Source organism: Girardinichthys multiradiatus, chromosome 24 (assembly GCF_021462225.1).
Source record: "Girardinichthys multiradiatus isolate DD_20200921_A chromosome 24, DD_fGirMul_XY1, whole genome shotgun sequence".
Lineage (NCBI taxonomy): Eukaryota > Metazoa > Chordata > Actinopteri > Cyprinodontiformes > Goodeidae > Girardinichthys > Girardinichthys multiradiatus.
The window spans coordinates 9,845,208-9,869,260 of record NC_061816.1 but is presented as its reverse complement, the minus strand read 5'-3'; the positions used below and the strand labels follow the sequence as shown (position 1 = coordinate 9,869,260).

Here is a 24,053-nt window from a genome sequence, read left to right as displayed (position 1 = left end):
CTGAGCCAGAGGGAGAACGGCAGCTGAGGAACCAAAGCTGACTCTCTGAGAGACTTCTGCCAGTCACAGCCACTCGCATATCCTGAAAACAAGCTGTTGGTGCACAAAAAAGACACTTGGCTTGTTATTCAGTTATTCAGCTATTCTGTGCTATCAATACTCTTCTGACTGGCTCTTAGATTGAGAAGAGCAGTGAAATCCCAGTTTTTAGCTCTGATTTATGTGTCTATCAACATCAGTGTCAAACATTTGGACTATATCCGATTACCAAGTGTTGGAGGAATCATGATAATGTTGACCTAATTAAATGAGAGCTGTCTTGCATTCCCCAAAAAGGAGGCCATTTTCTGCTCCAAAGAAGTTCAGAGTTAGCATATTTGCTCCATGTATTAAATTTCCTCTCTGTGTCTTTTAATACTATTTCATGCATTAAATATATTTTGTGTTTCTCTTTTTGTGTGCAGATATCTCTCCTGAAACAGTCTCTGGAGCTCCAGTTGTCACAATCTCAGTCTGCTCTCCAGCAGCTGCAGTCTCAATTCAGCCAGGAGAGGGAGCTGCTGAGCCAACAGCTTAAAGGTACAATGGTCAATGCATTTATCTAAGGACTGTCGCTTAATATGAAGATTTTTTATTTCATTTCATAGGATCTTGAGTCTAATAAATTAAGTTAATCCTAATATTGCATGAAACAATGTTATATAGAGTTTTTGCCAATTCATTTCCGCAGTAGGTTGGAAAATATTTTAAAGCACTTCAAGTTTAAAATGTAGTGTTTTCCTATTACATTTTTCACGTGTTTTCCTCTGGGTTTACCGTGTACATCTTCCTATCAACTCTGACCAGCTTCCTCTTCCCTGCTGAAGAGGAGCATCCCTACAGCATGACGCTGCCACCACCATGTTGATGGAGTTGGTGTTATGCTGTTTTACGCCACAGTTAGTGTTGTCCCTGTAGGCCAAAATGTTTCATTTTACTCTCATCTGACCACAGCTCCTTCTTCCGCATATTTCCTCTATGTGGTTCAAGGCTGTTTTTAAATGGGACCTTTATTTATTTATTTCAACAATAGATTCCTTCTTCATTCTTGCCTCCTTGCCCATTTTGTCAGTTTTAGGGGACTCTAATTATTAATTAGGCAACTTCTGAAGATAATCGATTGGAGTAGTAGTTTATTTAGGGTATTTAAGGGGGTTGAATGCCAATGCAAATTTGTTTTTGTAGATAATATATTAAAAGTAGGGATCCATTCCTTCTACCTCATATTTAAACACTGATTTGTGTTGGTCTGTCACATAAAATTCAAGTATTGATGGGCAAATGTGAAAAGGTTCAAGAGGTACGAATACTTTTTTCAGAGCTAGGATCTTTAAACCTTTATCCGCCTCTTTCTGTTCATTCGTGTTTGTCCTGTTGCTGTGTGACTGCAGCAGCCTGACCCACCGTCTGTCTTGTTGATGGAAACTGAAACTTGTTCGCCTCTGATGTGACTCGATTTTGTGCTCCTGTTTACTGTTTACAGAGATGCAGAGAGAACATCAGAGGAGAGAGCATCGATTGCAGGAGGCTCACTGCTGCGCCCTCAGCACCATGGAAGAGGCCAGACAGCACCAGATCAGAGTACGATACACCCAAACCCTCAGAGATATCCTTAGGCTGATTTGTTTTAAATAAGCTTATGACGCCCATCATAACAGCTGCTCTTCTATCTGTAATCAGCAAAAGTCAGGAGAAGGTAAACCCCTTTCAATAGAATAAAAAAAGATTAGCTGGCATACAGCTTGATTTGTTGCCTTGAAAGGCTTCTCGTGAATGGCATTGCCCTGAAGTCATTTCGTTCTGAGAGGAAATTAAAACCTCCAGCTTGGAGAGTGTAAGAGTCACTGTTGCGTTTGCAATTTGTTTTTGCCAGTTTAGTCTTAATGTTTATGATTATGTTTATGCGTAGAGTAGATTTGGCAACAGCTTCAATAAGAGATGCTGTGCAAACAACTGCAATACAACAGTTTGATTAAGGAAGAGGTTTACATGTATTTTAGCATTTTTTAATTAAATAGAGATAAATATTCATCTATACAGCAACCACCATGGCATGGCGGAGACCCCCACTGGTGCCCAAATCCTACATATAAATGTAACTGAAGCATGTTATTTCTCTAACCCACTCTTCAAAATAGGAAAGAGAGGAGAACATGCCGTAGTGCGACTAACAAGGCTGGACTTAGAACATAGTTTATTTTGTCACCGTGCACAGTGAGGTAGTTGGGAAATAAAAGATCTCCTAGGCTCACTGTTGGAGAACCGCAGCAAACCATTAGACCATCTACATCCCAACTAGGAGGGAGGCTAGAAAAGGCCTTTTCTGTCCTACCATCAAAGACATAAACATCCAGAACTTTCTAAATGCTACTACGACCTTATCTGGAAATGTGAGCTTTGTTCAGATGAGATTTAGTTCAACATTTTTGAGAGCAAACATTCCAGATGTGTCTGGCACTAAACAAAGCATCTCATGACCAGATGACCACTGGAGTACAGTGGAGGATCTGTGATGTTCTGGGCCTGTTTGTCTTCCAAAGATCTTGGGAACATTTCAGGAGATTAACATCAGGAGATTTTAAATAAAAACCTGTCAGTGGAGTGAAAATAAGGAGTCACTGGATTTTAGAGAATAATGATCCACACATAAGGTTGAATCAACAAAGAAATAGTTCTCCAAACACAAAATCAACCTTCCTCTATTGCTCAGAGGGTTATAGTTTATTTTGGGGTTGTTATTTATTTACATTTCAGGCGGATACAGGGTATTTTCTTCAGCAATTGATGAAAATTATAAAAAGAACAGCAGGTAAAGATGTGGCAGATGTCTGTTTCATGTTGTAGTTTGCCCTTGTACAGGTTGTGGAAAAACAAGTGCTCATTTATGCAGATTAGACTATTAAATTGATCTTATTTGAGCTGTGAAAGGGGTTCCTACTCCTGGCTCAATTCACTTTATTGCCTAATTCAGTGTTAAAATCTAGTTCTAGTTCTTCACAAAGAGGCTTCATCTAAATGTAACTTCTCTGTGTGTCAGAATTACAGAGGAATCTAAACTTTGATTTCTTTCCCCGCTCTGACCCTGGTGGCGTTTCTCCCCTCTCATATCGCTCGCTTTGCCCACTGCTAGGCCCTGGAGGAGCGTCTGAAGCAGGAGCAAAGGGAGGAGGTTCATGCTCTGAAGGAGGCTCACAGGAGGACCTTGGAAATCCTCAGGCAGCAGTCAGAGCAGGAGCTGCAGACTCTGAGGTTTGAACTGGAGGACGAGGGGAAAGCAAAGCTGGGTAAATGATAAAGGAACACTTTCTTTTAAATATTCACTTTTAGCTGTCATTAGTTTTTTCTAACCAGGATAGTAACATTTATATTCAGAACTGTTTTAATCTACTGAGATGTTTCCAGTTTGACTCAAGATGTTTTTGTGTGTGTTCAGTTTATATCTTTTGTGATCGTTTCGAGGCTTTCACCTGCTCTGTGCTTAGATCTTATCAAGGAATCCATCCTATTTTCCTTCTCCACTGCTATTTCTGAAGGAGAGCACAACTAGTTATGAGTTGACTCACTGCAAAAGTTAAATGCTTTTGGAAACTTGCACAGATAACTAGAAAAAGTTGTTCTTCATTGGGTCCAAAATGTTAAAACAGAGCTTTACTTCAACATCTATCAAAATTGCATTGCAATTTTTTTTTTTATTAGCATAGATCTAAATTACATTACATTACATAACTCACAGTGTTTTATTGTTCTAATTCTAGTCATGCTATGAACATGAAACGGCGTGAGCAAGCATGCTAGACCTGTTTGGACATCTTTTGTAGAGCTTCACCAATCAGAACTTTGCGGCTGATTTTTTACCTTTAAGCAGGCGATACCAAATTTAGCCGATTCTGATTCTCTTTAAGAGCTATAATATATCAAGATATAAGAACAGTATTAAATGTTTTTTTTTAAGCCTTTATGCCTTAAGAAGCATCCATTATTAATATTTGGAGCAGAGGTAACGTCATGCAGCTGTGTGAGATAGCAGTCATTATAAAACAGGGTTTTACTCATATTTTAAAACAAATAAAACTGGCTTAATCATCTTGTTTTAGTAATAATGAAGTTGGTGCGGCTAGCATAATAAGATTGTCACTGTCCAGGCTGAATCCATTGGGAACATACCCTAACTAAGGTTAGGATTGCAAAATGAACTATGCAGTACAGTGATGAGCCTTCCTGTTATCTGCTGAATGTCTTGCTTTCTTTTGAGTTTTTGCCAACTATTCTTTTTTAACTTTGCTTGTGATGCTTTTGATGCAATCCTGATTTGAATAGAGCATGTATGTTGGGATCAAGGGTTTGGAAATCACAATGTTCCATATGTAAGTGTCTTCAGCTTTAATGCTTTAATGCTTAATGCTACTAAAAAAAAGAATGTTTTCTTAATTAAATCTTCCCTAGTAAATCATGTGTAGCTCAGAAGTAAAATGGCTTGTTTTGTATATTAGATGTTTGTGTTTTATTTTCTTTAGGTTGAGTTCATCAGTAGTGGATAGAGATTCATTTATTCGTGTTAAATGTTTAGATTTTCCATGTTATTTGTTTGAATAAATATTACTCCTTAAGTATAGGAGAAATGGGGTCTTTTCCTGGAAAGTTAGAATTCATTCTTCAGATGAAATATTTTTTATTTTTAAGTTACAACACAGATTTGATTTGAGTGACATTTTATAGCCAACGAGAACGATTGTGTTAAGTACACTGAGATCGTTTAAAGCAGCTGATTTTGAGAACACTTAGATTGTTTGATGCTTGACTTTTTCTGTTGCTTTGGCCTGGCAGCGTCTCTTCGAGCAGAACTGAACCACCTCCACGCTACGGCCATTGAACATTTGAAACAGATCCACCTCAAAGAAAAGAGTGCAGCTAAAAGGGAACTGGACAAAGCAATGGAACACAGCCACCAGCAGGTAACTCTGATCTGTAAACCTTTCTCTCATAACCTCATGACTTCAAAAAGTCATCGATGCTTGGAACATCTGTAAGTGGTCTCTTTCCTTGTGTTAGTGTGGTCAATCTGTTCATTTACTTTTCAGGAACAAGAACTTCTGGTTCGCATCTCCGACCTTCAAGCAGAGTTGTGTTCCCGTAGCAACCGCATCACCGATCTGGACCATGAAATCCACTCTCTTAACGAGACTATCGACACTCTGACCAGAGAGCTGGAGCTGAAAGGCAAAGAGGTGCTGCGAGTGCGCAGCGAAGCCAACCATCACATAAGGTAGAAACTCCTGCAAGTCCGCTGAAAGTTGGCTATCTAATACTTGGTGTAATACATTATGTACTTCATACTAGCTGAAGAGGGACTCAGCAGTAACGGACCTAGATTGCAAAATAGGAATCTAGAGGCAGCTCACAAAGGAATAAGGATCTGAAGAACATATGATTAAATACAGGATCCAGAGAAGTGTCCATGCTTTGAAACTGCAGGTCTTAATTACCACAAAGTAAAAGAGCTGGGGGCCCTCAATGTAAAAGACAAGGAACAATCCTGTGGTGTAGCCATTAATCTTTACCTTCTCATGATGCATTTTTTGTTTTTGGAGCATAACGTTTACATAAGTCAGTTCGAAACGTGCCTCAGTTTTGGGTTCACTGCTTGTTGGAGGTTGGGTGAAACAGGAAAAGAAAGAAATGAAAGCTGGGTTTCTTTTCAACTTTTATAAAGCAAATGTAAACAGGAGAACAGGCTACTGATGTTATTTCTAGTGCCTGATGAGACTTTTATCATGACTTGGTAGAATTACTCCAGCCTTTCAACAAATAGACTGAAAAAATTAACATATACTGGAAATAGCTTCACAATCCAGCGCACAATTTCCTGAAATGATTTAAGCAATGTGTGCAAAGCTGCAGGCTCACCTTAAAACCCTCCACAGGTTAAATTGCGTATGAGAAGGAAGAAATGAATATGTTTAAAGGATATTACCCATTCTTAAGCACTAAATGGTGCTTGTGTATATGAATACTCATTTCTATTAGCTTATATTCTGCAGAGGTTGATGATTGCTGCTCTACAAGCACAACCGCACTGATTCACTATAAAAACAGTTATTTAAAGAGTTTTCAGACACTAATGGTCATCCAGTAGCCATGCGATGCTCAGCAGCCTGTATTATTACCATGCCTTTAGGACTTCTACCTCTTCTGCTATATGTGACTACACTTTTTTACTTAAATAGCAGACAGCCAAATTAATACCCTGACACAGTAGCCATGGTTACCATTTCTTTAAGCTTTGAGGGTCTAAAGTCGCTCCAGGTCTTACTTTACAGCAGCTTCCAGACAAATTCAGTTTACAGCTACACATCTGTTGTTCCCCAGTAAGATTAAATTAATGTGTTAATGGGTCCTTTGCTGGAATTTAGTTAAATTAGACTGACTAAAATATCATAATGGTACATAAGTCCCTATTATGAAGTATAATCTTGCATTATTATGTGACGCTTAAGCAAATCTGCACCTTATCTTTTGGGCTAATGCTAAATTGTATCTGCCTCTACCACAGAGCTCATGAACAAGACCTCATAAAGAGGCACGACAGGGATCTGGATGAGCTAAAAGTAGTTCATCACAGAGAGATGCAAATTATGCTGGCTGACTTCAACAAGGCCCAAGAGGTGCTGAAAGACAAGATTTCTGCTCTGCAGATCCTGTGAGTCACGATAACTCTCCTCCGTCAATTCTGAAAAGACAGGTAACCACAGGAAAAGACAGACTTCCCTGCAATTTCTACCTTTTTCTGTCTTCTTTGTTCGTAGGTTGGAGGGTACGGAGGAGAAGTTAAGAAACCGAGAAAGCCGACCAGAAGATCTGCATCTGATAGCAGAGCTCAGAGAGATGGTCACTGAAAGAGAAGTTCTAGTCAAAAAACTGGTCGTGAGTAGACATTGTTAAGTTTTACATTTGCTTCTGACATTTTCTGGATGAGGGCTTCATGGTGGTGCAGTTGGTAGCACTATTGCCTTGCAACAAGAAGGTCCTAGGTTCGATTTCTGGCTGGGGCTCTTTCTGCATGGAGTTTGCATGTGCTCCCCATGCATGTGTGGGTTCTCACCGGGTACTCCGGCTTCCTCCCACAGTCCAAAGACATGCCTGTTAGGTTAATTGGTCATTCTAAATTGCCCTTAGGTGTATGAATGAGTGTGTGCATGGTTGTTCATGTGTTGCCCTGCGATGGACTGGCGACCTGTCCAGGGTGTACCCCGCCTCTCGCCCATAGACAGCTGGAGATAAGCACCAGCTCCCCCGTGACCCACTATGGAATAAGTGGTAGAAAATGACTGACTGATTTTCTGGATAAGTACAGAAATTAAGACAAAATTGAGATTTTTCACAGTTTACCGCTAAAAGATAAAAATCTGAATGAAAAAAGAAAAACTAGTCCTTTTTACATGTATTTATATTTAAATAACATCTTTTATCTTCATTTCAGTTGAATTCAAACTTTCTTTGCTAATAATGCTTGTATTAATGTATTAATTAATTATCTAAAAATACATTTTAGCATTAATTTTAAAAAGCAAGCAAAAGGCAGCCAAAAACGCAGCACGGTATAATTTAAAACACAGTCATTAGGTAAGTCTCAATTTTGTCCAAATGATCAGTCTATTTTCTTAACCATGAGGGTTTACGTACACTACAGCAACGTAGCTGTCAAAACGTTATCCTGAAGACACAGTCCGTCTGCAGTTATTTTACTCACAACCTGTTTGGCTCTAATAAAAGTCACTTCATCTCTTGCTACACATATGATGAATGGAAGGAAGGTTCACATACCCAACAGCAGCAGCAGCAGTCAAATGTTGTCTCCTTCATTTTGCTCAGACATTGAGAAAAATAAAAGCTGCCACTGCTAAATATTGGTGCAAGAAATCATTTTTTTTCCCTGATTAACATTTTGTTCATAAAGTGGTTGGTTTGGTGGTCTGGCTATTGACTCCCTGCTTGATCAATCTGTCCAAGCCAAAGGACCTGTGTTGTGTCCTCTTACCTCAGCTTTGGGTTCTTCCTTCCCTTTACTTAAGGATTGCAGTTGTTAAATAACTCTGTTCCCAACAGGGAGATTGTGTTTATCTTTGTAGCAAAAGTGCTCGCTATGTACTTTTTTTGCATCAATAATAAGTGATCATACATCCATTTGACATGTTTCAGGTTGTTTTGTCATTAAAATAATCATGTCTGGTATGACATCTTCAAGCAGCACTAAATGCTGTCATTATCCATATATGGTAGTGCTTTCCTGTTTTGAAAAGGCAGGCAATGATTTATTTATGTTTCATAATTTCAACTTTTATAGATTTGTGTGTTTTGGGCCCTTAAATATGATTCATGTCGTTTAGACAATTCTTCTGCTTTTTAGGTCTCTGATATCACTTTGATTAGGGTTCAAGTGGACAAATGGATAATTAAACTCAACTTGGTGGATGTTTTCTGAATTAAAGATGTCTAGAATGTTATTAAAACAAAATAAATCAATAGTTTGAGTCTGGATTTTAGAAAATTAAAATGCTTAGGAAGCTTAGGTACAGGTGGAAGACTTTACCATTTAGTTGTCTCAGCGACCATACACAGTTTTTTCCAGCCTTTTTAAAGAGTAAAGACTAATTAATGGTCATTAGAGTTGGGACGCATTGTCACTTCAGCCTGTTGTTATAGGATGACAAGAAGTTCTACCAGCTGGAGTTGGTGAACAGAGAGACGGGCTTCAACAAGGTCTTCAATTCCAGTGCCAACGTTGGTGTCATCAACCCTCTTATCAAGGTGAGTATCCTCTTCACCTTCCCCCGTTGGAAATCAAAGGAATATCACAAAGAAAACTCTGAAGACTTGCAACTCCAGGGTCTCTTTACAGTTTTAAAATTGATGGAAAGGTATGGAGTTAGCATTCTCTGAGTAGTTGAGGAAAATTTTAAAATAAGTATGAGAAGACCATAGTGTTATCAGGCTTTCTAAATAGAAAAAAGTTGATAACAGATATATGGAAAGTGGGCATGTCTGTACTTGCTGTGATTCATTTTCATCACAACTTCACTGCTCTTTTTTGAAGAAGCAAAGCTTGTTTTTTCAGTCACAGTGAGATTATAGCAAAAAAATAAATAGTGTTAGGGTTTCCACAAACATGACTTTTAAGCTGTGCAATTCTTTTATTGATTGTAATTTATTCATGTAATTAAAATGACTTTAATTGATAACTGTAAGCAGCCCATGTCTAGGGGTGAGGCATCTGAAGCAAACACTATGCTGTAATATGACTCATTAGGGGGAGAAAAAAGAAGGCAATGTTTAATGTACCATATTATCACCAATTTACATTTCTTTTAAAAAGTGCACTCTCTGAAAAAAACAAATTACGAGGTATGAATACAAATCATGTTAGGCCGCAGTTACTTTTACAATTTAAACCATTAAACCCCTGAAGATGGTAAAGGTTTTTTAGGTTTTAGCCTTTTTGACATATGTATTATAAAATATTAACAAAACACTAAACGATCATTTATTTAAGACCACTCACTGCCACAAAATTAGAAGTTTAACCTAAAGGTCATGCAGTTTCAATGCCCTGCAAATTTAATTGTGTCAGAGATGCAACAACATAAGCTTAGCACAAAAAGTAAGGAAAAACATTTTATTTTATTTTGCTATACCTGTTGCTTCTAGGAAATAAAGCTTCTACAGAAAGGGCTGTTAATTGTCTCTCATATGGGGTCACTTTTGCAAGAAAAAGGCATTTATAGGCTGAGCAAAATTGCTGAGTAAGTGGATTACATGCCTTAAAAATTTGCTAGATCTTCTCTGCCTGATGTTAAACAGGTTACCCTGCGGTTGATTCTTGTTTTGAGCTGCTTGATCGAGAATGAGATGCCATCCCACGGCAGTATTTGACCAAGCTAGTGACCTGTCTGAAGAGGAGGATCAGGGCTGTTGTGCACAGTTCTCCCACACACGACTGAGGCCCATGGTTGTTTCTTCAAACGTTAATCATCCAATGCAGAACGTGACGCCAAACAATAAGCTCCTAAGCACTGGCAGAGCGGGGTTGGCATTTCTTTCATGGTTGCAACCCAAAAACACATCTCTGCAGCTCAGCCCACAGATGCATCCTTCTTACAAATGTGGCACGATTTAAAGGGAATTAAACAGATTTTCCAATGGTTTAAGATTTATGGCAAAGACACTTTGTTACAAATCAACTGAATGCATATTTCCTTGCTTTCTGTGCTTCGTTTATCTAGCAGTCCCCTAAGAAACCCTTCCATCATACAGAACCTAGGCTGTCACCATGCATCTTAGCATAATTACCCACCATTGATCTGCACTGAATAAGGGGAGCAAGAATAATCGTTTATCTGCATTGATTATGCTTCTGTATTATATTGAAATTGATCTGCACAAAACAGGAAACAGCTAGAACATTAGTCTCCTACACTGTTAGAAAAGTGGAACATTTATTTCTTGCCTTTATGCGTCTGATCCTGCAGGTTGTCTTCACTATGAAGCACAAATTGATTTTGTTTTGCTTCGAATCCCGCAACCTTTGTGAAGCCTGCTCACATTGTTACATCAGGTTTGTCATGAGGTCTGATATCTGCTTACAGAGCTGCTCATCATACTTTTACGTGTTTGCACACAGCTGTCACAGCCGATGCCATTCAGAAACAATAATGCTCGATTTCAAGTCACAGCATCAGCTCATCATCTTCTCATTTTCCATCCTCCTCACTCTGTGGGCTGTTCGTATTAAATAACATTTGCATTCTCCTTTTTCTCAACTACACCCCCAAAGCTAAATGTGGAGAATTAGAGAATCTCTGATTTTAACAACTTGATGAAGCTTTAAGAGAGCTTCAGTGGTAGGTAGCAGCCTCCTTGCAACGGCAAGGAAATATTAACAGCTCGTTTTATCCTGATTTATGTGACAATATCATTTAGAACAGACAGGCTCTTCATAAGTTCTGTGAGGCTGTACAAAAACAGAAATCTAAAGTTTTTTCTGCTGAGTTTGCATATTGGTTTCTTTCTTTTTGAAGCAATGTTTGCAGATGAAGATGATAGTTGTGTAATGAGGTGCTACATATAGGAGTAACTGAGGAGTAACAGTAGTTCCTTCAGTTTTAGGTGTTTTTGTCAGATAGTGGTCAGGTTAGCACAGGGATTGGCCTTAAACGGAAGACCCACCCACACATCTGTTATTTGGTCACGTCGTATTCTCAGATTGTCAGCCCTCCATCACCCAAGATGCCCTAAGAGCTCCCTCTCTTTTCTCTTTGCCATCCCGGCTAACTCCCCAGTCTGTTTGTAACACAGACTCCTTTCTGAATCCGCTGTTAGTGCTCTGGGTGTTAATAGAGCTTCTTCCTACCCACCGCCAGCTCATTACCACGTTGTTGTCTTGCCCCCAAGCAACACGGACGCATCTATCGCAGTAATCCATGCAGTAATCACATTCAGTGCTGAAGCTGGACTATCAATCGAATTACTTCTCTGGAGAATATTTTTCAAAGTACTTTGAAAAGGTACTGATACTCAGAACACTTTCACTCCTTCACATTTTGTCACGTGCATTCTCAAATCTCATGTTTTTATTTCTGCTGGAGTATTGTTTGATGGACCAACAACGAAAATGATACACCTTCTAGAAAAGCTTTTAAAAATAAAAATCTGAAAATGGTAGAACTACCTGTTGGTCGTTCTGGGTAAGTCTCCACCTGCTTTCAACATCTAAAACACTCTTTTTGCTCTTCTTCTTTGCTAAATGGCTCAGGTTCAGTCAGACTGGATGGAGAGCGTCTGTCAATTTTCAAGTTTTGCCACAGATATCCATTCGGATTTAGGTCTTTACTTTGATTGGACCATTGCATTGCAGCTCCAGCTGTATGCTCAGGGTCATTGTCCTGCTGGAAAGTGAACCTCTGATCCACTCTCAAGTCTTTTGTGGGATTTGAATATTTCTTTCCCCAGGACTGCCCTGTATTTAGCTTTGTCCATCTTCACATTAACTTTAACCAACTTGCATATCTCTACTGAGGAAAAACATGTTATGTTCAGGGTAATATGGTGACAAACAGCTTCTTCTAATGGCTTTCCTCTTCCCGCTCTTCCATAAAAGCCAGATTTGTTGAGTCCAGGACTGCCCAGTAGTTGTCGCATCAACAGATTCACCCACATGAGCTGTGGATCTCTGCAGCCCCCTCAGAGTTGCCATTCATGGACATGTCTTGGTGGGTTTGCATTATCATTCTCTTTCCATTTTGGAAAAATGGGTTGGGCAGAGCTCTGTGTTCACACCTTTGGATGTTGTTTAATAACCTAACCCAGTTTTAAACTGCCTCACATCTTCATCTCTGATCTGTCTGCTGCGTTGATGCGGTTTGTTCACTAATGTTCTCTAACAAACCTCTGGGGTCAGAAACAAAACCGCTGCATTAATACTGACATTCATTTATACTTTAGTTTGAGTTGCTCTTGTTTATTGACCTTTCATACAGACAAGAACAAGAACATATCTTAAACAAATGCATTGTCTGAATGAAGTCAATTTCAAGGTTTGGATAGAAAGTGTATCTAGGCAGCAGCTGCTTACATAATTTAATAGACATTAAATTCCTGATGTTCAAGGTTTTGTTTTCATTTTTGTTGGGATTTTATAGTGGGTCTGAAGTCAAGGTTCATCGACGCAGCAAATATGTCTTTAAGGAAAACAGTGACAAACCCACCTCCTTAAACTACACTATTATAAATGAGCCTACTATGATGCATTAGAAAAAGATAATTAATTCATCCCTTTATGGTGTTTCTTACTGTTCGGTAGCTAAATGTTGAGCTCATCACAGATGGCAGAAGGTAAAAATCTTGAGCTGCCTCTTTCAATTACACGGAGCTAATGAGATGAAGAGAAACTGGATTCATTTTATAAGACGTCAAGCTGAAACAGAGCAGATGTTGGAGGGCTTTGCATCACCTTAGAGGACTGAAGTAACTGGAGTAAAGTGGCAGCCCTGCTGGAGAACCCAGGATCATCTCAAACAGCTTCTTCAATTTGAATCTTCTACTTCAACTTCCACTAGAAGCAGCTGGGGAATGGATCATCATAGTCAGACACATTCTACATCTACCTCCACCACCCTCACCAACATGGGACATGAGGGTCATGATGGTTAAAAGATTGAATTGAACAGAATCAGTAAGTTACTCGGAGCTGAAGGTGACCAGAGTCTGAGTTGTTATAAACCTAAACTGCTCTTAAAAATCTGCAACATTTGTCCTTTTATTAGATTATAAGGTCCCAAAGCTGTCTGAGAAGTGTGGAATTTATTTGTTGGCCTATCTATCTATCTATCTATCTATCTATCTATCTATCTATCTATCTATCTATCTATCTATCTATCTATCTATCTATCTATCTATCTATCTATCTATCTATCTATCTATCTATCTATCTATCTATCTATCTATCTATCTATCTATCTATCTATCTATCTATCTATCTATCTATCTATCTATCTATCTATCTATCTATCTATCTATCTATCTATCTATCTATCTATCTATCTATCTATCCCTCCATCCATGCATTCACCCACTCCTTAGTCTTACCATTTATGCATGCATCCATCTATCGATCTATGCATCAATTTATCTAGGCATCTATCCATTTATTCATTCATGCATCCATCCATCCATCCATCTGTTTGTCTCATTTCTATCAGTTTATTCCTCAACCATCCTTTTTAGCCATCCATCCATCCATGTACATATTTGTCTAACCACCAACCCATCCATCCATCCATCCATCCATCCATCCATTTTTGCAGGTTCTATACTTAATGCCTGACACAGTAGAAATATCTGTTTTAAATTCATATATAGTTTTGTGTTTATACCTTAAACATGTATCAAAAATTGTTCTCTGAATTTCTGGAAATACAAATTTGGAAAATTGTGGAATTTTGACATGAAATCTGAGGAGAAACTCTGGATTTAAGCTGGTCTGAGATGTGTCAGTGAGCACATCCAGCAAACATACCTCCAACATCTCAAAGCGGGGAGCACCACTCATTTCCATGTGATGTTTAAAGCATAATAGTAGATACTGGATGACTGTATTAGTCGACAGTGTTTTGTTGAGAGGCTGACAATATTTCTTTCCTGTGATTATTTAACTGCCTTTTCCCAGAGTTTAGGACATTTATTCATTCACAATTTTGCGCTGTTTTTATTTTCTTGTTCAATGCTGGACATCTGACAAGTCCTCGTGTTCTTCTGGATAAAAATGCAGCAGAATAAGATCAGAACTTGTACATCCATCCATCCATCTGCTCACTCATGTTTTAAGTGAGCAGACAAATCGTTTTATCGTCCATGAATGCCAGAGTATCTTTGTAGAACATGTGCACTGAGTCATAACTGATAAAAGCAAAGAGGAACAGAGCTGTGAGTTTGCCTGAGGCTTTAGAAAGCATTAGAAGAACAGATAAATATCCCACCTATGCCTATTTATTGAGAAGATTCAGCTGAGATCAGACTGGAGGTTCTGTTTAAACCAGAAATTTTTTGCTGTTAAATCCATTCAAATCATCCTTTACTCCAAATCAGCTAGAGGTAGCAAGCATTCATGTCTTGCCTTTCTGTGTGTCTATAGTCAAAAACAAGCAGCCAATCAGATCAGCGCCTCACCAGCTTTCCTAGCCATTCAGCTCTCCGATTCGTCAGCCCTCCCACCATGAGCCAAGAAGGCCAGGAGGAGGGAGGGTGGGAGGCGGAGGAGGTAGGACCAGGAGGCCGCTTTGCGCTTCCTCACTCCCCCCTCCAGAGGTCCCTCCCAAGACATAAGAAAGCCCCGCCACTGTTCAGCCCCCTTGCTTCTTCTCCTCTACCTCAGCATCCTCCTCTTCCTCATCCCCCACACCATCCCATGCCAAGCCTTGCTCCTCCTCATGTTCCTCAGGATCCTCTTGCGCAGCATCAGGGCCTGCAGAGCTGTGGGAGGTGAGAAACGATGTGAGTTCCCGCCGCCGCTGCAACAGTTTACATTGATTTCACTGCAAACCGATAATGTGTTCACATTTGCTGCAACCTCACCTGCATTTGTTAAATGACTTGTTGGTTTTATTCTTTCTTCAGTCCCCAAACACTCCCTCAGCCCTGATAGATGCAGCTTATGGGTTTATTGTGTTGAACAAAGAATTCATACCTCCTGAGATCTTCCACGTTTTTTACAATATAACCACAAACTTTGTTTTATTGGGATTTTTATGTGATGGACCAAAAAAACTAGAGCAGTGAAGTTAAAAGTTTAACTTTACTTGTTGCATCCATCCATCATCCAACCATCTGTTTGTCATTCATCCATCATCCAACCATCTGTTTGTCATCCATCCATCATCCAACCATCTGTTTGTCATCCATCCATCATCCAACCATCTGTTTGTCATTCATCCATCATCCAACCATCTGTTTGTCATCCATCCATCATCCAACCATCTGTTTGTCATTCATCCATCATCCAACCATCTGTTTGTCATTCATCCATCATCCAACCATCTGTTTGTCATCCATCCATCATCCAACCATCTGTTTGTCATTCATCCATCATCCAACCATCTGTTTGTCATCCATCCATCATCCAACCATCTGTTTGTCATCCATCCATCATCCAACCATCTGTTTGTCATCCATCCATCATCCAACCATCTGTTTGTCATCCATCCATCATCCAACCATCTGTTTTTCATCCATCCATCATCCAACCATCTGTTTGTCATCCATCCATCATCCAACCATCTGTTTGTCATCCATCCATCGTCCAACCATCTGTTTGTCATCCATCCATCGTCCAACCATCTGTTTGTCATCCATCCATCATCCAACCATCTGTTTGTCATTCATCCATCATCCAACCATCTGTTTGTCATCCATCCATCATCCAACCATCTGTTTTTCATCCATCCGTCATCCAACCATCTGTTTGTCATCCATCCGTCATCCAACCATCTGTTTGTCATCCATCCATCATCCAACCATCTGTTTGTCATCCATCCATCATCCAACCATCTGTTTGTCATCCATCCATCATCCAACCATCTGTTTGTCATCCATCCATCATCCAACCATCTGTTTGTCATCCATCCATCATCCAAACATCTGTTTGTCATCCATCCATCATCCAACCATCTGTTTGTCATCCATCCATCATCCAACCATCTGTTTGTCATCCATCCATCATCCAACCATCTGTTTGTCATCCATCCATCATCCAACCATCTGTTTGTCATCCATCCATCATCCAACCATCTGTTTGTCATCCATCCATCATCCAACCATCTGTTTGTCATCCATCCATCATCCAACCATCTGTTTGTCATCCATCCATCATCCAACCATCTGTTTGTCATCCATCCATCATCCAACCATCTGTTTGTCATCCATCCATCATCCAACCATCTGTTTGTCATCCATCCATCATCCAACCATCTGTTTTTCATCCATCCATCATCCAACCATCTGTTTGTCATCCATCCATCATCCAACCATCTGTTTGTCATCCATCCGTCATCCAACCATCTGTTTGTCATCCATCCGTCATCCAACCATCTGTTTGTCATCCATCCGTCATCCAACCATCTGTTTGTCATCCATCCATCATCCAACCATCTGTTTGTCATCCATCCGTCATCCAACCATCTTTTTGTCATCCATCCGTCATCCAACCATCTGTTTGTCATCCATCCATCATCCAACCATCTGTTTGTCATCCATCCATCATCCAACCATCTGTTTGTCATCCATCCATCATCCAACCATCTGTTTGTCATCCATCCGTCATCCAACCATCTTTTTGTCATCCATCCGTCATCCAACCATCTGTTTGTCATCCATCCATCATCCAACCATCTGTTTGTCATCCATCCATCATCCAACCATCTGTTTGTCATCCATCCGTCATCCAACCATCTGTTTGTCATCCATCCATCATCCAACCATCTTTTTGTCATCCATCCGTCATCCAACCATCTGTTTGTCATCCATCCATCATCCAACCATCTGTTTTTCATCCATCCATCGTCCCACCATCTGTTTGTCATCCATCCATCATCCAACCATCTTTTTGTCATCCATCCGTCATCCAACCATCTGTTTGTCATCCATCCATCATCCAACCATCTTTTTGTCATCCATCCGTCATCCAACCATCTGTTTGTCATCCATCCATCATCCAACCATCTGTTTGTCATCCATCCATCATCCAACCATCTGTTTGTCATCCATCCATCATCCAAACATCTGTTTGTCATCCATCCATCATCCAAACATCTGTTTTTCATCCATCCATCATCCAACCATCTGTTTGTCATCCATCCATCATCCAACCATCTGTTTGTCATCCATCCATCATCCAAACATCTGTTTGTCATCCATCCATCATCCAAACATCTGTTTTTCATCCATCCATCATCCAACCATCTGTTTGTCATCCATCCATCATCCAACCATCTGTTTGTCATCCATCCATCATCCAACCATCTGTTTGTCATCCATCCATCATCCAACCATCTGTTTGTCATCCATCCATCATCCAAACATCTGTTTGTCATCCATCCATCATCCAAACATCTGTTTTTCATCCATCCATCATCCAACCATCTGTTTGTCATCCATCCATCATCCAACCATCTGTTTGTCATCCATCCATCATCCAAACATCTGTTTTTCATCCATCCATCATCCAACCATCTGTTTGTCATCCATCCATCATCCAACCATCTGTTTGTCATCCATCCATCATCCAACCATCTGTTTGTCATCCATCCATCATCCAAACATCTGTTTTTCATCCATCCATCATCCAACCATCTGTTTGTCATCCATCCATCATCCAACCATCTGTTTGTCATCCATCCATCATCCAAACATCTGTTTGTCATCCATCCATCATCCAAACATCTGTTTTTCATCCATCCATCATCCAACCATCTGTTTGTCATCCATCCATCATCCAACCATCTGTTTGTCATCCATCCATCATCCAAACATCTGTTTTTCATCCATCCATCATCCAACCATCTGTTTGTCATCCATCCATCATCCAACCATCTGTTTGTCATCCATCCATCATCCAACCATCTGTTTGTCATCCATCCATCATCCAAACATCTGTTTTTCATCCATCCATCATCCAACCATCTGTTTGTCATCCATCCATCATCCAACCATCTGTTTGTCATCCATCCATCATCCAACCATCTATGTGTTTATTGATTATCCATCCATTCATCCGTCCGTCCGTGGTCTGTCATGTAGAATTCTAATAAAATACATAAAAATGTTAGTTAGTGAAAAATGTTAAAAAATCCAAAAAGGCATGAATAATTTTAAGACATTGACCCTCATTTGTGCAGGTTTCAACGCTTAAAATTGTTCCACAGGAGGACTTTCAGTTTTCAGCATCATTATTGTGAAGTTGAGATTTTAAAGTTATGAAGTGTTAAAACTAAGTTTTAGTTAAAATGTAGTCCTTTGTGTTCACACTGAGTGTTAAAGAGTGTGGAAAAACTAAATATGAGCCAAGCGGGATTTAAATTGGAATTTTAATTTCGGCCTGGAGCCATCACGGACCCTGGCTCTGATCGACTCATTTCACACAACGCTGCAGTCTTTGCAGCCTGACTTCATTAGATCAGGGTCAATACACAAAAATAATTAATGCATAATCCATTTTTCTGTCCACTGTGTCTGAACATCCCATTTTTCATTTCCTTCCATTTCACTATGACGGACAGTTTTACCTCACATCCACACATTCATCTCCATTTGCTGCTGGTGGCAAATAAATAGGTGAAAAACTCAAAACTTTGCAAGTTCAAATCAGTCTCAGTGGGACCTAAAAGGGAGAAAACTGCACTGCGGCAACTTAGGAGTGGAAAGAAAGAAAGAAAGAAAGAAAGAAAGAAAGAAAGAAAGAAAGAAAGAAAGAAAGAAAGAAAGAAAGAACTATTGCTGCCTCTGTTTTCAGCGGACACAAAGCAAACAGATGAAGGAGTGCTGCTTGCTGCAGCTGATTAGAAATAACTAATAACTGGAAAGTTTGCCACCAGGGGGGAATAAATGCAGCTAAATCGAGGAGTTGGTGTGAAACCCGAGGATTTGTTCAGGAACGTTGATCTGCTTTGTTTTTGGGCCATTTTATCCATCTAAAGCCCTCCCTGGATCCCCCATCATTATACTCTGTCACTGGTTCAGCCTGCAATTACAACACACGAGCCAATAACTATTATTTTATGCTCTCTCTGTCGTTTCCTTCTCTTCATTTAAAAGCTGTTATGTTTCTTTATTTCCCTCAGCCTTCCTGAAGCCAGCGCTCCCACACCATCAGACTCCAGGGGGATCGAGGCAAAAAAAGGGAAAGAATACGTTCTAAAGGAGGAGGACTTGTACTCCCTGTACTTCTCTTTCTGACTGGCAAAAAATACCCCAGTTCTTTTTAAAAAAAAGTTATGGGACAGAGAGCTAAAGTTTGACGGTGATCAAACGGCACGATTTGACTCATTCGATGGATTGGGATATCAGACATCCAGTCCTCATTGCAGCATTTCATGCTTCCAGTGTGACTTCTATCTTAGGGCTTCCATACATGGTGACCTAGAAGATGATGGACTTCCCAGTGCTTCATCGTTATTAAAGGTTCACAATAGCTTGAGGAGAGGGGATACCGGTTAGTTTTTGTTTAATAACTCTAATTTTACTTCTAAAATAGCAGAAATAGTGCGACTTTTTTTTTTTGCTCAGATTCAGAGGTATACATCCATTTCTTTAGTATTTGGTGGAATAATCTTTTATTTTTTATATTTAACCCAATTCTTTTACAATAAATAGCTGAAATTTTGGCCCAGTCCTCCAAAGAGAATAAGAAGGTCGTCTTGCTCTTTGAGCTATGCCCACAAATTTTTATGGGACAAAAATAAGGGCTTTGTGATGACCGCCTCAGACCATTTGGAGGTATGCTTGGAGTTACTGGCAAATTGGGAAACCCATTTTGTGCCCAAACTTTAACTCCGTGGTTTATTTCTTGAGGTTTTGCTTCAATACGTCATGATCCCTTCTATTTTGTTAAGCGCACCAGTCCCTCCTGCAGCAAAACATCCCCACAACATGATGGTGCAACCACCAGGATGCTGTGTTCAAGCTTTGCAAGCTTCCTTCTTTCACTTCCAAACGTAACCATGGTCATTGTGGCTAAACACAGCAACTTTAGCTTGATTAGAGCGCAGGATATGTCTCCAGAAATAACGATTAGTTGACCCTGAGTGCCATAGCAGACTGTAATCTGGCTTTCCATGTTGCTTTTGGAGTGATGACTTCTGAGCAACCTTTCAGGACATGCCGGACCTTTTAACTCTTACCGGTTTCAGTCAGTATCTTCACAAGGCATTTTGCTTTAATTTTGGTGTTGATTCATACATTTCACACCAAGACAAGTTCATCTCTGGAACACAGAAAACATCTCCTTCCCGAACAGTATTATGGCTCGACATCCCCATGATGTTTATACAGTAACTGCATATAATTGTTTTAGATGAACATACTTAGGAATCTAGAAGTTGTAGATTTATGGAGATCCATAGTCTTTTTGATATCTTGGCTGATTTCTTTTGACTTTTCCATGATGTTCCACAAGAAAGCTGTTTGTTTGTTTGAGGTGTTGCCTTTATACACATTAGCAGGTGTCCTTTCATTTAACTCCAGTGTTAATTGGAATGTAAATTAATTTATCAGAAGCTTACAACGCCTTCATCACCTTGGCTTTCCCAAATCGTTTAAAGGCACAGTAATCTTAGTGTATGTAAACGTCTAAATTTCAATATCGGCGTGGATCATTTCTGTAAGGAACATCAAACCGAAAGTAACTAAAACATTTTTATTTAATTTCACAGTTTTTATGAGTTACATTTAGGTTTGGGGCAGTTTAAATCTGAAAGGCAGCAAAAGCTCAGAACACTTTAATTTTATTTTATTTGGAATAACAAAAACAATTAGAACAAAACAATTTTTAATTTTGCTCCAATTGCGTAGTAAAGCTGGCTCTTTAATATGTAAAGTAGGGTAAAAGATTGGTAAATACCTCCTAAACATTTGATTCCCAGTTGAAAATTAAAAACCTGCTGGTCTAGAAACAAAATGCTGCTCTCTTACTGGTGCATTTCTGGTCATTATCCTCTTGAAACGCTAATTTTAAGGGCACATCCTTTTTAGCATTGGATGACGTGGCCTCCATGAGTTTCTTGATTGTTTGAAACTGATCTATTATCCCTGGAATGGGATAAATAGGCTTTACATCACAGTGTGAGATAGATTCCCATACCATAAAGCCTTGTCTTCCTGGCTCCGCTTACGCATTTTCTCACAGGTAACTGTAGAGCTTCCTTAATCACCCTGGAGCTGATCACTTTTTGCTCTTCCTTATATGATTCGGTTTTCTGAGCAGTGTCTGGAACAACCCATTTTACTCAACATGTACAGCGTTTGTTGCCTTCATCCTTAAACGGTTTTAAGGATATTACTCTGCTACACCTACTTGTAAATTATTTGCCGTGTAGTAATATTATTTCTGCCGAAACCATTGATTGATTTGGTTTTTGATGTGATTTTGAACTCAGTGGATTGGGATCTGCCTGCCTTTATGCTCATGTGTATCTTCATGCACTTGTCATCCATGTTGGCTCTGGTTGAGCTTTTTGGCCTCTGCTGTAACAATTACGACACCACCAGCAAGAGCGACAAAATAAAACCTTAACTTTAGCTTGCTGTCCCGGTGCTTTGACTGTGTACATACAGTACATGTATGAGGGTCATTTTCAAACATCCGAGCTAACCGAGGGGGGCTTGGTTTACAGCTTCTGACGCCACAACAATCTCCGGAGGAGAAACACGCAGACAAACCAAACCAAGCGCCCCTTGTATTTTTGTTACTCCACTATTTATAACATATGAAGCTACTGTTTTTCCTGTGGTCTGCTTCTTACACCACAGGACGAGAGATGTAAAGAGGAAGAGTTCTGCCGATGGTGTGCAGTTGATTTTTTTAAAATGTTTATTATTTAATGCCAAGGAGCGTTTAGTCCAAGTCTAATTAGAAACTCAGCGTTAGTTTTAGGGCCTGAACTTCTCTGCTGCATGTCTCTGGCTGTAAGGACAGACCCTGGAGCATGTGAAAACAGAAACACTCATGCTGCTCTCTTTCACTTGAAAACTCATACCTTTTCAGTGTACCGTCCTATTTTTTTAAACTTGAAGTTTTACATAGTTATTGTGCTGGATTCCATTCAGAAATCTGTACAGTTTTCCAAGCTGCATGCTCATCCTCAACCCAAAAGAGGCCCGCTTTGTTCTTGGAAAGTCAGACGTGCGTTTTAGAGTCCAACACGTAAACGTCTAAGTTCAGTCCGATGAGCACTCGTCTTCCTTTACAGAACAAGCAGAGGCCGCAGACATTCAGGAAGTGTTTAAACTCTTATAGTTTAGCTTATGCTTCACACACAGAAGAATATAATTCAAACTTAAAATGTTTTATTAAAAAAAAACACTATTAGGCATACTTGTCACATGTATTTGTGTTTAATCCCCACAATATTTAAAAAGTCAGAAATTAAAATATTATCTGATCAGACTCCTTATTTGACCTTTCATGAAATGCTTTAGTGCCCTCCTCATTTATCGGCACCCCTACTCCTAATAACTTGTACAACAAATGACTAGAGGTTCCGGTAAATGCAGAGGGTGCTGTACTTATTTTCCAGAGCCGGTTTGGTCAAAAGTTTGAGAATAATGAGCTTCATTAATGAGCTCATATTGCATCTTAAAACCTTCTCATTAAATGTAGAGTTCAACACTTTCTGAAACAAGTTAAACATTATAAAGGACCCAGAAATTTGTCCTGTCTGTCACAAATGAAGCATCTAGTCTCTGAAGTTGTGCTGAATGTGCTAAAATGGCTTAATTGTAAATACCTCTATGTAAAAAGAAAGGAAGGAAGAAAGAAGAGTTCATGGGATCTTTACGGGATTGAGGTCCAGATACACTGAACCGCAGCTGGTTCATTGCTTCATGCACACTGTGATGTTTAGATTAATTTGATGACTATAAAATATGGGCATTTATCTTAGATATCTGCACTCTACAGTGCAGAAGTCTTTAATTTTTTAGCTTGATAAATATTATCTAATTTTCCTTTTTAAGAATCGAAAACAGGTCTCATGATAATGGTTAAAGAACCGTTGCAATGTTTGTAATGCATTTTCGAACTGTTATATTTAATATGTTTTAAAAAGCAAGCTTTGTTTTATTTTTTTACTCTGTTATTTATTGTTTAAAATGTCAAAAGTTGACAGAAATGAAATAAATACAACTGTGTTATTTAACTGAACTGAAAGTGGTCTGAAGGTAACATAAAACTCATAATTACATATCTGTCATGTCCATTTTGACGTAAACACATTACAGTTATAACAATATTTATATTTATATCACTTCTATTGTATGTTATGGAACAATAAAACACTGATTGTGAGAAAATAACCTGTTTGAGAATTTTTCAGTCCTTGTTTGTCGTTTTCAGCCACAACTACATTCTTCCTACATCTGAAGAATTTGAACTAAACACTTTTATTTATTGAAATATTATGAGGCTGAATAAAATGTTCCAGACATTGCAAAACAGCCCATTATGATCAAAATAAATGGCTTTTGATTACTTTTTCCAACATAGCTTTCACATAAGGAGAAATTGGGAATATTTTTGTATTTTTTGTCACATATAATTAAGTTTTAGAAAGAACAGCTGACAGTGCCTTACAAGGTGAATACCAATTTATTTATATTTGTAAAAACAGTGATGGGACGTAAGAAGGAATTTATTTTATTTCCTCTTGACTAAATTAGATTTAAGTAACGGCAATACAACATCCTCCAATTGAATG

At 39.1% G+C, this 24,053-nt stretch overlaps 1 protein-coding gene across 6 annotated transcripts in view; it reads left to right on the top strand.

Annotated features, from left to right (window-relative positions):
- LOC124861382 (protein FAM184A-like) overlaps positions 1 to 24,053 on the top strand; it is a 71,331-nt gene that overhangs the window by 46,741 nt on the left and 537 nt on the right. For 2 of the 6 annotated variants that reach the window (XM_047355078.1, XM_047355080.1), the window contains 10 exons: positions 465 to 579; positions 1,523 to 1,620; positions 3,170 to 3,323; positions 4,864 to 4,991; positions 5,118 to 5,302; positions 6,590 to 6,736; positions 6,843 to 6,960; positions 8,740 to 8,844; positions 14,723 to 15,069; positions 19,422 to 23,649. In XM_047355078.1, coding sequence (XP_047211034.1) covers positions 465 to 579; positions 1,523 to 1,620; positions 3,170 to 3,323; positions 4,864 to 4,991; positions 5,118 to 5,302; positions 6,590 to 6,736; positions 6,843 to 6,960; positions 8,740 to 8,844; positions 14,723 to 15,069; positions 19,422 to 19,536 — 1,512 coding nt within the window. In that variant the 3' untranslated portion in view covers positions 19,537 to 23,649. Of the gene's footprint in view, positions 1 to 464; positions 580 to 1,522; positions 1,621 to 3,169; positions 3,324 to 4,863; positions 4,992 to 5,117; positions 5,303 to 6,589; positions 6,737 to 6,842; positions 6,961 to 8,739; positions 8,845 to 14,722; positions 15,082 to 19,421; positions 23,650 to 24,053 lie in introns of those variants that run through there. The other 4 variants (XM_047355079.1, XM_047355081.1, XM_047355084.1 and 1 more) reach the window with 4 other exon arrangements.